Source organism: Chelonoidis abingdonii, chromosome 4 (assembly GCF_003597395.2).
Source record: "Chelonoidis abingdonii isolate Lonesome George chromosome 4, CheloAbing_2.0, whole genome shotgun sequence".
In the NCBI taxonomy this organism is placed as follows: domain Eukaryota; kingdom Metazoa; phylum Chordata; order Testudines; family Testudinidae; genus Chelonoidis; species Chelonoidis abingdonii.
The window spans coordinates 81,937,442-81,952,134 of NC_133772.1; the positions used below are offsets into that span (position 1 = coordinate 81,937,442).

At 45.2% G+C, this 14,693-nt stretch overlaps 1 protein-coding gene across 28 annotated transcripts in view; it reads left to right on the forward strand.

Moving 5' to 3' along the window:
* GPHN (gephyrin) overlaps positions 1-14,693 on the forward strand; it is a 648,985-nt gene that overhangs the window by 570,841 nt on the left and 63,451 nt on the right. For all 28 annotated transcript variants that reach the window (XM_075065364.1, XM_075065351.1, XM_075065350.1 and 25 more), the window contains one exon: positions 5,871-5,990. In XM_075065364.1, the coding sequence (XP_074921465.1) occupies positions 5,871-5,990 (120 nt within the window). The remainder of the gene's footprint in view (positions 1-5,870; positions 5,991-14,693) is intronic.

Consider the following 14,693-nt stretch of genomic DNA (forward strand, 5'->3'; position numbering starts at 1 on the left):
TTATTGAGCAAATTATAACTTTTCCACTGACACATTACATGGTATACTTTGTACAAGATTCATTGCAATTGTCTTAATAGTGGCAAAATTATTGATATATGTGGTCATATTTCAATCATATCACACAGCATTTCAGGACCATTTGTTATATTGCAAAGATTTGTAACTCACTAGTGATGTCTTGAAGGTAAAATGACTGTGGGTAAGAAGTTCCTTGACTAAGCCTGTGTTCCTTGTTCGCCTGCCATGTTGTTCCTGAATGGGTTAATCAAGAAGCTCAGAGCATCCACAGTGAAGTGGAACTTTGAGGGAAGGTGCATAAGCCACGGGGGGCTCTGGTGGGCTGAGGCACTGGTTTTGGAATCTAAGGGTATAGCTACGGCAGCGCTTTGAAGTGTGAGTGTGGTTGCAGCGCCAGCGCTGGGAGAGAGCTCTCCCAGCACTGCACGTACTCCACATCCTCTACGGGTGTAGCTTGCAGCGCTGTGAGCCGCGCTCCCAGCGCTGCGGCACTGATTACACTGAGGCTTTACAGCGCTGTATCTTGCAGCGCTCTGGGGGGGTGTTTTTCACACCCCTGAGCGCGAAACTTGCAGCGCTGTAAAGCGCCAGTGTAGCCATGCCCTAAGGCAGTGGGGCTGCAGAATCTCATGTCTTAAGGAAGGGTGGCAGATATGAGGTCTTCACCTGGGTGTATGCCTTAGAGACCCAAAGCTAGGAATAGTGACCTGGCTCTATCCAGACCCTGCTGGCTTAGGAGCATGTGGGATCCAGCGATTGGGTCCACTTGTAACATACTGGTGTCCATGTACAGTCTCGGATAGGTTCTGAAAGACAGCATGTGGTGCAAGCTACCCTAGTTCTGGCAGGAGCAGAAATGTGTGTCCATTTTCAAAACTTGGTTAGATCCCCTGCTGCTGGACAAACAAAGGGCTGCTAAGGAGACAGCACATTTAGTGTGAGTGAGGAGGAAGAGTACATCTTACCATTCTGTAGTGACTCCCTTTGTTTGGTTCAGGAGAAAAGCAGCTAAGTTAATGAAAGGATTTGTATCTGTTTCCCTGTGAGTGGAAGTACATTTATCACAATAGGAAGTTTGGCTGGGGGGGAATAAAGAAATTATGATGTTTTAAAAGGCCTTTAAGAATGCCCCAGGACCCAATGAAAGTGGGGTACATTCTATACATTCTAAGCTCAACATTAGCTTGATCTGATTACTGTAATAGTCTCAGACAACTGAGGATTTTAATTAGAATAATTATTAATGGTCTGTGTTCTCTAATGGCAAGAGCAGGGAACACACGGGCAAGACTCCTGGGTTTTGTTTTCATCTCTGCCACAGAATCATTTTTTGACATAGGTAAGACACAGCTTCTATGTACCTTGGTTTCTCTACATCTTGAAAATGGGATTTTGATGTTTGTAAACCATTTTGAGGTTCTAAAATGAAAGGCTTTATAGAAGTGCAAATATTATTATTACTACGTATTTTACAACTTCACTGTATTGAAGCAGCGTCTTTCATCTTAATTGCCATTTTCTTAGTTGTATATTTCATATTGATGATTGCAGAATCTGGGCTATTACCTGAGGGTGAAGACAACATTATAACAAAATATATAATAATAAATAATGATATGTTGTGTAGCACCAATAGGTTTATTCATTCTGTTTTACAGTGCCAATGCACTTGGGGTGGTGCAGAAAAGAATAAAGGCAAACTAATGTAATAAAACACAATAGAATACCACTCTCTCAAATACATAAAAACAAATGAATATGTTCAATTTTAAAAAGGAAAGAAAGGGAAGGTAATATACAGGCAACAGTGCTTACGGTAAAAAAACACCCAGTCACATTCACAGTTGTGTTTGGATGCTTTACATCATTGGAGGTTTATAAATCAGAAAAGAGTAATTATGCTAATTCACTGGGCAAAAAGCTGAAAATGCAGCACATTTTACAACAATTGACCCAAATCATTGAATTCTGACATTTTCATACCCATGTTCCTTATGAGGCCAAAAGGCAATACGTTTAAAATGGGAAGAAATTTAAATTCTTTTTTATGCAATATACAATTAACCTATGAAACCTGCTGCTATAGGAGACAAATAGCTTAGTAAGTTTAAAACACCATTAGACAGTTATATGAACAAAAATAGTATGTACTTTTACAGTACAGCTAGGATAAAGATTATAAGGGCTGTAATGATTCCAGGCATAAAATAATGGTTTAGCCTCCTGAAGCATCTGTTCCAGGTGAAAAACAGATATAGGCTACTACAGTGGTTCTCAAACTTTTTTTTTTTGCGGACCACTTGAAAATTGCTGAGGATCTTAGCAGACCACTTAATGATCTTTCTAAATGTTATTTGTACCATTAGCTAACTATTGTAAAGCACTTTGGATAAAAGTGCTATATATATTAAAAAAAACTTAATAATAATTAACTGTTTTTTGTTCTACAAATAAAAGCACACAACTCATATTTTAATATCAGTATTCTTACCTTTCTAATGCGATGGACATGCCCTCTCTCCTGCACTGTGGCAGCCCCCAAGCTGGGGCTGGAAAGGAGGGAACTATCTCCCCCACCACAGCAGCCACAAAGCTGAGGCTGGGAAGAAGCCGTCTTTCTCCGGCAGCCACAGCCCTGGAGCTGGGGAAAGTCACCTCTTTCTTTGGCCACCACAGCCCTGCATGTCCCAAATTCCCCCATCCCCTCTTCTCACCCCACTTCCTCCCTCCAACCTACCCCCTATTCCCGCCAAGGCCACCACGTCACCTACATGTGTGTCTTCTCCACGGTCCAGGCACCTAATTAGTGGAGCCACACCTGCGTGGCTTCACTAATTAGGTGGGTGGACCTTCCTTCTCTCATGTGCGTCAACCCAGCTGTGCACCTTAGAGGGAACTATCCGCGGACCACCTGAATGGAGCTTGCGGACCATTGGTAGTCCATGGACCACAGTTTGAGAACTTCTGGGCTACTAGATTAGATGGACCATTTGTCTGCATGGAGAAGGCAAGACTATTTTTTAAAGACTTTCAGATAACATTTACTGACAAATAAAGCATATGTGGCAAGTCCTAGGTTCCTGGGTCAGTATATTTCCCTGAAGATCTCTTAAAACTAAAGAGTTCTATGAGGAACCCACAAAATGTCTTAATCTGAGCCACCTGTGAATTTGCTAAATTTGTAAGATGCATAGCAATGTTCTGGATTCAAATCTTGAATAACTTAAAACCTTAAGATTACTATACTGATTGAATCAGATGGCTACTGGGTAAGGGAAAGCTGCAGACTTGATATATCTTGATTTTAGCCAGGCTTTTGTCATGTAGGACTATGTCATTCTCATCAACAGTAAGAAGTTGCTCTATAATAATCATCTAGACCTCAGGAATGTGGTCTAGATGAAATTACTATAAAGTGGATGTACAACTGGCTGAAAAGACAAACTCAAAGAGTAGTTATTAATGGTTCACTATCAAACTGGAAGGGTATATCTAGTGGGGTCCTGAAGGGGCCTGTCTTGGGCCTGGTACTACTCTATATTTTTGTTAATGATTTGGATAATGTAGTGGAGAGTATGCTTATAAAATTTGCAGATGTTAACAAACTGGGAGGAATTTCAGGCACTTTGGAAGACAGGATTAGAATTCAAAAGGACCTTGATAAATTGGAGAATTGGTCTGAAACTAGCACAATGAAATTCAATACAGAGTGTCAGGAACCAGAGGGTTGAGTACCCTCAGCTAAATCTGCAGCTAGCCAGTTCAGCTTTTAGGCAGGTTAGTGAACCCAGTGGCTGCAACAGACTCACTTGATTGGCCAGCCCACGTGAGTGGCTGAAAGGAGCCAACAGGTCTGCATTTAAGCTCACCAGCAGGTCACTAGCTGCTCAGTGCTGGCACCAGCAGCTACTATTGCTCCTGTGCCTGCCTCATTCCCAGCTTTGCTCCTGCCTTGTTCCTGTCCTGCTCCAGTCTGCTCCTGCCCTGTTCCAGTTCTTCTCCAATCTTTCCCAGCCCTGCTTTGACCATTGGCTCCAATTACTGGCTTCTTACTCCAGTTCTGCCCCTTGGGTCAGGGATGGTCTAGGTTTATTTGATCCTGTCTCTGCGGGGAGAGGTGGACTAGATCAGTGGTTCTCAACCCTGGGGGTCCGCAGACTTTGTCTAGGGGCAGGAAAAGTTGTCATTACCACAGAACAGTGGTTTTTGACCTGTGGTCTGTGGACTCATAGGGGTCCGCAGACTAGGTCTAAGATTTCCCAAAGGGATTCACACCTTTATTCAAAATTTTGTAGAGGTCCGCAAATGGAAAAAGGTTGAGACTCAGTGGACTAAATGACTACTCAAGGTCCCTTTAGCCCTACATTTCTGTGATTCTATGGTTAGTGGAATTCCAGATGGTACATGATAATTGTGCCTTTTTTAGTTCTCATTACCATTTTATTTATGCCATGTTGAAAGACATTTGATCTCCTCCATCCTTAGAATAAGCAAAATTAAATGCAGCCTCAACTCTCAAATTTATCTTGGTAGATATTTTAACCACTTTGATGCTGCCTGATAAATCAGGTCAATCTCACCTCCTCCCCCAGTACTGCCCCAATGAACAAGGTACATCAACTTTTGTCTTACTGATATTCCAAATTTATGTTGGCGCTTTAGGGAATATCACCACATGAGACTACTGCAGAAGGATGGACAGAGCAAATGAGGAGCTCTGCATGAAACAAGGAAACTTGCACATCCATCCCCATTAGCTTCCAACTGATTTTTATTAGCGAGTTTTTTTCTTTATTTATTCTTTTCTCAGATGATTAGGGTCAAATGATGATTTTACTATGGATTTTGGAAAATGTATATTATAAAAAATTTCTTAGTGATAAATTTAAAAAAACCATTTGTTTCACATAATTTATTTTTCATGTTGCTAGTGGTTATTTTTTCTGTAATACATAATGCGTGCTTCTTATGACGTTAGATTGTTTCTGCTAGGACTTTGTTCTTGTACCATGGTTTTGTGTGATTATTATAGAGCAACTTCTAACTCAATTATAAATTTTAGGCCTCGGGAGACAGATCCGCATGAGGGTAAATGCCCCATGCAAAGCTCAATGTTTGGAGTTGATCCACCTCACAGTAATGGAGAAACCTGCTTAGAAGTCAAGAACTGGGACATGTTTTTTCAGGAAGAGTTTTTCCTAACCAGTTTTGTTAGTTCTTTCATTTTCTAAAGTGCATTTTAGTGCTAGTGAAAGTCTGCAGCCCTGGAGAACGCAGTCCTCCATCCAAAGAGCGTATACCACTACAGTGGCTCTTTGCCTGTGTGCTTCATCCTCAACTCAGAATGACCACTTCTTTGTGCGATAGGTGTTGTATCCTTGGGGGCGGCAGTTTTAGGAAGAAATCACTTGAGACACAGAGAGCTGTAAACCTAAATACACAACAATAGGGGAGTTAATCCTCCTGATCTAATCATTCTTTGGCTTCTTTACCAGCAAGGGTGCCAATTTATTACCCATTGTGATAGTTTCATCAATTTCCCAGAAGATAGGTGTCCGCATCACAAAAAATAACTACCAGTTTATTTCATACTGCCATCAGATAATAATGGCTTTCAATTACTAGTGACCTAGTCAGATTTGAACCTGTGTTATTCTTTAATTACCATGAGGATTTACCCATATTAACTCCACTAACATGTATCAAGAAGAAAATAAGACACACTGTGAAAAGGATTTATTACTCTCCAGTCTATTTCTGCAATATTCAAATATTTTCAGGTTTTCCCATTCCCTTGTTAAAAGTAAAATAGTTGTCATCATTTGCTGGTTTGTTGTGTTTTTTTTCAGCCAACTCAGACTGTGATGCCTGGTCAGGTAATGCGGGTTACAACAGGAGCTCCAATCCCCTGTGGTGCTGATGCTGTGGTGCAAGTAGAAGACACAGAACTCATCAGGGAATCAGATGATGTGAGTCAGAACTAAAAACTCATTGTGCTAGTAGTTCTGTGTGCAGTAGCATGGCACTAGGGATTTCAGAGAATCATTCTGCAATACAGTGGCCTCCAGGGGGACATTGTGTCATAGCGGCCATGCCATTCATTCTTTTTTGCCCTATTTATTAAAATTAGAGTACCAGATCCAGAAGGAGTCAAATACGTTATACCTCACTCCTCTTCCTGGAATCTCATAAACCTCTCAATATTCCAGCTTCACATTGTATACTAGTCCATGCGTTCCTGTTGAAGGCTTATTTAGTCTCTTCCAGTATCTTGATTTGGGCTTTGAAATGCTGCAAACTCTTTATGCACTAAGAACTTGAGACTCTATATTAGTTGCATGCCCACTCAGAGCCTCAATCATCTATTGCATTGATATAAATTTCTATTAGCAGCAGGTAATTACAGGTTTGGCGCTGAGGGCCTGCCTCAGTATTCTTAGCACAAGAAAGATAATGCTGATCCAAATATCCCACTTGTTTGCACATCCTCAGAGGAGATATAGGATTCTGTACTCTTTACTGGTGGCTCGACCCACACTTGGTGTGTGCAGGGGTTGCATTCCCCAAACCCCGTCCCTCCTTATGTCTGACCACCGATGCCTCAGCCATGGGGTGGAGAGCGCACTTTGGAAAATACAGAACTCATGGCCTCTGGTTTCCAGAGGAACTGGTGCTTTACATCAATGTGAGGAAGCTCAGGGCAGTCCAGCTGGCATGTCAGACCTTTCGGCCTCTCCTGGAGGGAAAGTGCATATCGGTCTTGACAGACAATACAACAGTGATGTTTTATATCAACAGACGGGGGGACCATGTGCCTCTCCCCTGTGTCAGGAAGTCCTCAAGTTCTGGGAGTTCTGCACAGCACAGTCCGTACTTTTGGAAGCGTCCTATCTTCTGGGGTCACAGAACAAATTAGCAGACTATCTCAGCAGGTCTTTTCAAAATCACAAGTGGTCTGTCTGCCCAGATGTAATAAGCAATAGCTGCCAACAGTGGGGAGTTCCCCAGATCGATCTGTTCACCACAATGGCCAACAGGAAATGCCTACAATTCTGCCTCTTTCTGAACCACAGCCCAGGTTTGTTGGCAGACATGTTTCTGCTTCCATGGAAGGACTGTCTTTTCTATGCGTTCCCTTCTATTACCGCTGATTCACAAGGTCTTTTTTCCTGAAACATCATGCCAATAGCCGCAAGCAGAGGCGGCACTCCCTGGATGCGCAGCGTGCAGTAACATTTGATATTAAATGAACTAAGCTGTTCTTCAAGTCGAACCAGCTGTCTGTTGCGGTAGCAGACAGGATGAACGGCCTCCCAGTGTCCACGCAAAGGATATCATCATGGATCACATCCTGTATCTGGCCTTGTTACGACCTGGCAAAAGTCCCTGCCCCTGCTCTGACTGCACACTCCACCGGAGCTCAGGCATTCTCGGCAGCCTTCCTGACGCAGATACTGATCCAGCAGATATGTAGAGTGGCAACGTGGTCTTCAATCCACACCTTCAGTTCACATTACACCATCATCCAGCATGCCAATGACGATGCACTATTTGGCAGGACTGTGCTTCACTCAATGATTCTATGAACTCTGACCCCATCTCCTAGGTAAGGCTTGGGAGTCACCTAATTGGAATCGATATGAGCAAGCACTCGAAGAAGAAGAAACGGTTACTCACCTTCTCGTAACTGTTGTTCTTTGAGATGTGTTGCTCATATCCATTCTAAACCCACCCACCTTCCCCTCTTTTCGAGTATTTAGCAAGAAGGAGCTGGAGAGGTGGCGGGTCGGCAGGGCCCTATGCAGTACCATGAAGGTGCGACTCTAGGGGGCTCCAGAGCTGACCCAGCAGATGCTGCTAGGGGAAAAACGTTCCAGTGAACTGTGCACATGACATATACACACCTAATTGGAATGGATATGAGCAACACATCTTAAAGAACAACAGTTACAAGAAGGTGAGTAACCATTTCTTGGGGTAGGAGGAGCAAATCTGAACACACACTTCTCAGAGCTGATGGTTATCTTACGAACTCCCTGTACACGTCAACTTGGTGGAACTCAGGGCAGTCAGGAATACCTGTCTCCATTTTATGCTGTTGATCAGGGCAAATATGTTAAGATCATGACAGATAAAGAGTTATGCATGGTTTATATCAGTTGTCAAGGGGGATCAAGATCACCCTCCCTCTGCACTGAAGCAATGAATCTCTGGAATTGGTGCATATGAAATCACATCAGCATCTCAGCAGCTTACCTTCTGGGCATTTGAAACATCACCACAAATACCCTTAGCAGATGCTTCTCCAGGATCATAAGTGGGAGATAGATTCCCTTCTGCCCCACCACCGGTTTCAATGTTGGGGCATCTCACAGATAGACCTTTTCACGATGAACAGAAACCGGAAGTGCTTCCAGTTCTGCTCAAGAGGGCGTCTGGGTCACCACTCCTTGGGAGATGCTCTTCTCCTTCATTAGACATTGAGTCTCTTGTATGTGTTTCCTCCAACTCCTCTAATATCCAAGCTGCTGATCAAGATAGAGAAAGACAAAGCCAGAGTTCTTCTGGTGGTCCAACATGGCCAAGACAGGCATGGCTTTCTTACCTCATCCAGTTGGCTGCTTATCAACTGATCAGCCTCCTGACCATCCCTCATCTTCTCTCTCAGTATGCCAATAAAATTCTTCACTCAACCTCAAGATTCTTCACCTCAGAGCATGGCTGATCAATGGTTCGTGGGAGGAAGTGAGAAGAGTATTGTTACATAATAGGGAGCAGTCTATCTGTAATAGCTACAAAAGTGAATGAGATTCAAGTCACTGGTTTGACCTAAGAAACCTTTCTCCTGCATCCTCTTCACTGTCAGATATACTAGATTACATCCTAGAACTGAAGAAGCCAGGTTTGTCTTTGAGTTCCATTAGGATACATTTGGCAGCCATTACAGCCTTCCATTTCCCAGTGGAGGGCTTCTCAGTGTTCATACATCTGATGATGGTGAGATTTCTCAAGGGGCTGGGGAATCTCTTTCCACGAGCCAAACATCCTGCCCAGGTTTGGGACCTTAACTTGGTGATTATATGCTTTATGAGACCTCCCTTTGATCCAGCGGCAACCTATCAACTTATCTAGGAAAATGGCCTTCCTGGTAGCCATTACTTCTTCACAAAGAGTTGGGGAGTTAGGGCCTCTGATGGCATATCCCCCCTTCACAGTATTCTTCAAGGACAAGGTCACATCGTGACCACATCCCAAATTTTTACTGAAGGTGTAATCTAACTTCCACATTAAACAGTCTATTCATCTTCTAGTGTTCTTTCCTAAACCACACCTGAAGAAGGAGGATGTGGTATCACATACACTCAGTGTCAGAAATGTATTAGTCCTGTCCAACTAAAAGGCTAAGTCATTTAGAAAATTTCCCTGATTCTTTGTCTGTTGCGGACAGATCTCCAGTTTCCAAGCAAAGATTCTCTAGATAGATATCTGGCTATATTACTTTTTGTTATCAATCTACTGATCTCCAACCTCCTTCTGGAGTACTAATCCATTCAACTCTCTTGCTCCTTCAGTAGCCTTTCTTATGAATGTTCCCATTGCTTGTGTAGAGCCACAACTTGGACCTCCATACACACCTTTTTTGAATATCATGCAATAATTCATGACTCAGCTTCTGATGCTGTGCTGTCTTTGATCATGGACTTAACTCCAAAGTGCCTCCCACTTAGAGGGTTCTGCTTGAACCAGATTGAGCACCCATAGGGACACTTCTCAAAGAAGGAGGAGAGGTTACAGACTCTGTGCAGTAACTGTAGTTCTTCTTCGAGTGATTGCTCATATCCATTCCAGTTAGGTGTGTGCGCGCCGCGTGCACAGCCGTCGGAGAAACTTTTACCCTAGCAACACTCAGCGGGTCGGCTGGGCGCCCCCTGGAGTGGCGCCACCATGGCGCCGCATAAATACCCCAGCCGACCCGGCCACCCTTCAGTTCCTTCTACCGCCCGTGTCGGTCGTGTGGAACAGGGAGTGCAGTTACCTGACCTCCGCATTTTCCCTAGCTAATCGCTCGTTTTTGTTTTGTACTTAATCGTTCTTGTTTTACATATTAATTAGTTTTTGACAGTTTAAAGTTATAGTTCTTAGGTATTTGTTAGTAATAGTTTTCACGGGGTCTGGACTCGTCCCCTACCCCGCGCCCGGTACCGTTAGCCATTGCCTGGCTCGCCGGGCTTTACAGCAGTGGTTCGGCCTGCAATAGCGCAATTGCCGATCAGGAGTCCCCACGACTCCTGTCTTAAGTCGCTTGTGGGAATCGCACTTATCTTCTAAGTGCCCCATTTGCAAGGCATTTAAGCGCCACGAAAAGCGAGCGAGACGCTAACTCCGCAGCTCCTTATGAAGCGTGCTTATAGCACCTCGCCGCAACCGTAGTACTAGCCAGCAAGTGAAGTGACGTCCGCTCCCCTTCGGCACGAGCTACGGTCAGCACCGCGAAGCTCCTCGCACCGGCGCAGCCGACGCCGAAGAAGCCCCCACGCCGCTCCCTCTTCTTCCGGAGGTCGATAAGTCGGCTAAGCCTCGGACCGGCTCCTCTACGGCCGCACCGCAAGGCAGAGACTGCAACCAAGGCAGACCGTGCCGGCACTGGCCCCGGTTTGCGGCGCCGCCTAAACCGGCCCGTTGACTCCCAGCCCAATTGAGGGCCGTCGAGTCCTGGCGTCTGGAAGCTCCCCGGCCCGGCCGTGGTCGAGCTAACCCTTGCCTTCGACGCCGAGACTTTTTCAGCGGCAAGAGACCTCCATGCCCTGACTGACCGGCACCGCATGCCCTCAGCACCCCGGTCCATGCGACTCTCTCCAGAGCAAGCCGCCTCTTACCACAGCCGCCCTCCTGTCACCGCTCCGGATGCCGCCGCTCGCAGGTCCCACTGCCCGTCGCCGCTCCACATCCTACGGCAATCGCTCTTCCGGCTCGTGCCACAGCTCGGCTTTCGCGCACCGCTCCACCTCGGCACGCTCGCCATCGCAGCACCGCTCACCACGCGCTGGTCCGTCTCTCGCTCCCCGTCCCGCTATTCGCTAGCACTGGTGTTGAGCTTCCCGCACCGCTACAGGACGTTCGTTCACGGAGCCGCATCTAGCGATAAGGGCTGGAGGTCCCGGTCGAACCTCCCGGACGCTGTCGCAGGGTCCCGGGCGGGTCTCGCCTCCTGACAGGCTGATAAATCCAAGCTCTAGAGGACTAAGAGGAAAGCATTCTGAACCCGAGCTAGAGACCCCTCCAAGAAGAAAGCTCTCTCACCAGCTCCCCTTTGTTTCTGTTGAAGGACTTCCAGTACTAGTGCTTTTACTAATCTCAATTATGGCAGCATGGCCAGAGGAGAGATGCAGTCCGACTGGATCCCAAATCACTCAGTGCTTTATGGGGTATACGCAGCACCTTGCACCTCACCCAGAAACTAATTTGAAACCAGTGCAACTCTTGGAGTATTGCTGTTGTGTATGCCTTGTACAATACACCACTCAAGGAGCAGGTGCTTCATTCTGCACTCACTTCTGAGCAGTCCCAATGTACAGCCCATTGAATCACTTGAATCACAGTCTACTCGACTCGAGAATGGCATGAATGATGGTAGCAAGATCCACATCTGAAAAGAAAGGTCACTTTCTTTTGCCTACAGCTGCTATATGATATTATGAAAGCATCCATGGATCTAATAAATCCCTAAGTCTGTGAACTTGGGTCACAAATGGTAGGTGCTCTGCCAGCCAGGAATGCAGGTACTATCCTTTCACACTCTCTTGGTGGTTTTCAAATAAACATCCCTTCAGTCTTGCCTCAATGAAGCCTCAGTCGAATCACCCTAATCTATTCTCCAAATTTACAAACACACTCAGCTATTTGTGTTACTGCAGCAACCAGACAGGATGTGATGGGAATGTGGAACAAACATTAACAGCACACCGAATATGCTGCAGCCTACATTTTCTCACTCAGGTCTGACACAAAGCCCACTGAAGTTACCTGGACTCTTTCCATTGATTTCATTGTGTTTTGGATCAGGCCTGATTTCTCCTTTGGGGGTTTGAATTTGGGGGTGTAGATGCAATTCGATGGTATGGCCTCTGGGAGCTATCCCAGAGTGCTCCATTGTGACCCCTCTGGATAGCACTCTCAACTCAGATGCACTGGCCAAGTAGACAGGAAAAGTCCAATGAACTTTTGAATTTCATTTCCTGTTTGGCCAGTGTGGAGAGCTGATCAGCACAGGTGACCACGCAGAGCTCATCAGAACAGGTGACCATGGAGTCCCAGAATCGCAAAAGAGCACCAGCATGGACCGAACGGGAGTTACTGCATCTGATCAATGTATGGAGACTAATCCGTGCTATACGAACTCCATTCCAAAAGATGAAATGACAGAATATTTGAAAAAATCTCCAAGGGCATGAAGGACAGAGGTTATAACAGGGACCCGCAGCAGACCCGCGCGAAACTTAAGGAGCTCAGGCAAGCCTACCAAAGAACCAGAGGGGCAAATGGCTGCTCTAGGTCAGAGCCCCAGATATGCCGTTTCTATGATGAGCTGCATGCCATGCTCCTATAAGTACCCCACCCCTGTGCTTCACTCCTCCCCCCACTCCTCCTGGGCTACCTTGGCAGTTATCCCCGCATTTGTGTGATAAATTAATAAAGAATGCATGAATTTGAAACAACAATGACTTTATTGCCTCTGCAAGCGGAGATCAAAGGTGGGAGGGTGGTTGGTTACAGGGAAGTAGAGTGAACCAACGGGGCAGGTTTTCATCAAGGAGAAACAAACAGAACTTTCACACCATAGCCTGGCCAGTAATGAGACTAGTTTTCAAAGCTTCTCTGATGCACAGCGCGCTCTGTTGTGCTCTTCTAACCACCCTGGTGTCTGGCTGCATGTAATCATCAGCCAGGCAATTTGCCTCAACCTCCTATCCCGCCATAAACATCTCCCCACTTACTCTCACAGATATTATGGAACACACAGCAAGCAGTAACATCGATGGGAAGACTGGTTTTGCTGAGGTCTAACCGAGTCAGTAAACTGCACCAGCGAACTTTTAAACGTCCAGAGGCACATTCTACCACCATTATGCACTTGCTCAGCCTATAGTTGAACTGCTTACTACTGTCCAGGCTTCATGAGCCATGGGAGCAAGGGGTAGGCTGGGGCAGGTGTGACTGCGTGGTGCTGCCGACTAGGAGAGCAGCCTGAGGCAGCAGCCTCCAGCTGATGATATTCCAGGTAGGACTGAATCTCCATTAGACAAAACTTAAATAAGAGAATGACCTTGAGTCATTCCCATTTTTGTCCAGGCACCCCTGACCGACCTCACCGAGGTCGGCCAGGAGCACCCGTGGGATGACGATGATGGTTAGCAGTCATATTGCACTGTCTGCCGTCTGCAAGGCAAGGCAAGGCAAGGCAAGGGGATTCTGCTGTGTAGCACTGCAGTACCGCATTTGCCAGCAGCACCCAGGAGACATACAGTGACAGTGAGCTGAGTGGGCTCCACGCTTGCCGTAGAATGTCGTCTGCATGGGTAACCCAGGAAAAAAGGCGAGAAATGATTTTTTTCCGTTGCTTTCACAGAGGGAAGGAGGGAGGAATGGAGGGACGCCTGATGACATGTACCCAGAACCACCCGCAACAATGTTTTTGCCCCATCAGGCACTGGGAGCTCAACCCAGAATTCCAATGGGTGGCAGAGACTGCGGGAGCTGTGGGATAGCTACCAGAGTGCAATGCTCCAAATGTCGACACTAGCCTCAGTACTCTGGATGCACACTGCCGACTTAATGCACTTAGTGGGGACACACACAATTGACTGTATGAAATTGATTTCTAAAAAATCAACTTCTATTAAATTGACCTAATTTTGTAGTGTAGACATACCCTCTGAGTAAAATAGCAGTTGCACAATTCCAATATTTTGGACATCCCAGCTAGAAATGAATAGAACCACCAAAAGAGTGAATCCATCTTCTGCTACTAGTGACCTCTCACATATCCCAATAAAATCTCAGGCTCCATGGTATCAAAAGCAAGTGAGAGATCTAAAAATCTGCACAGACACTTTATCCTCCTCCATTGCTAATAGCAGATAATTTACATTGATATATAATATATATTTGTGTACTAGCAAACTACTGGAGAACGAGAGATGAATTGTGCCAACTATGTCTTCCACTTTTCTTGCTTTCGAAACATAAATAAGCTGAGCAAGTAAAATGTTTGCAGCAGTTCAATATAAATAAAGAGAGGTTTGGTTCTTGTAAAGACAGAGGCTAGAAATATAAATTAATATTAACACATTTATTTAGGACTGTAGTTTGTCAATAATTAAGCTCCTCAGTTTCTTCTGTCAGTTTCTGGGACCACATAAAAACATGCTTTTCCATATAAAGAGCCTGCCACATGTATGCCAGTGAAGAAATCACTCTTGTGTACGGCTACCAGATAACTCTAAAGCTACGTCTACACTACAGGATAAATTCGAATTAGCTTAAACCGATTTTATAAAACAGATATTATAAAGTTGATTGTGCGCATCCACACTAGGCACATTAATTCGACTTTATAATAATGGTGTGCGTCCATGGTCTGAGGCTAGCGTCGATTTCTGGAGTGGTGCACT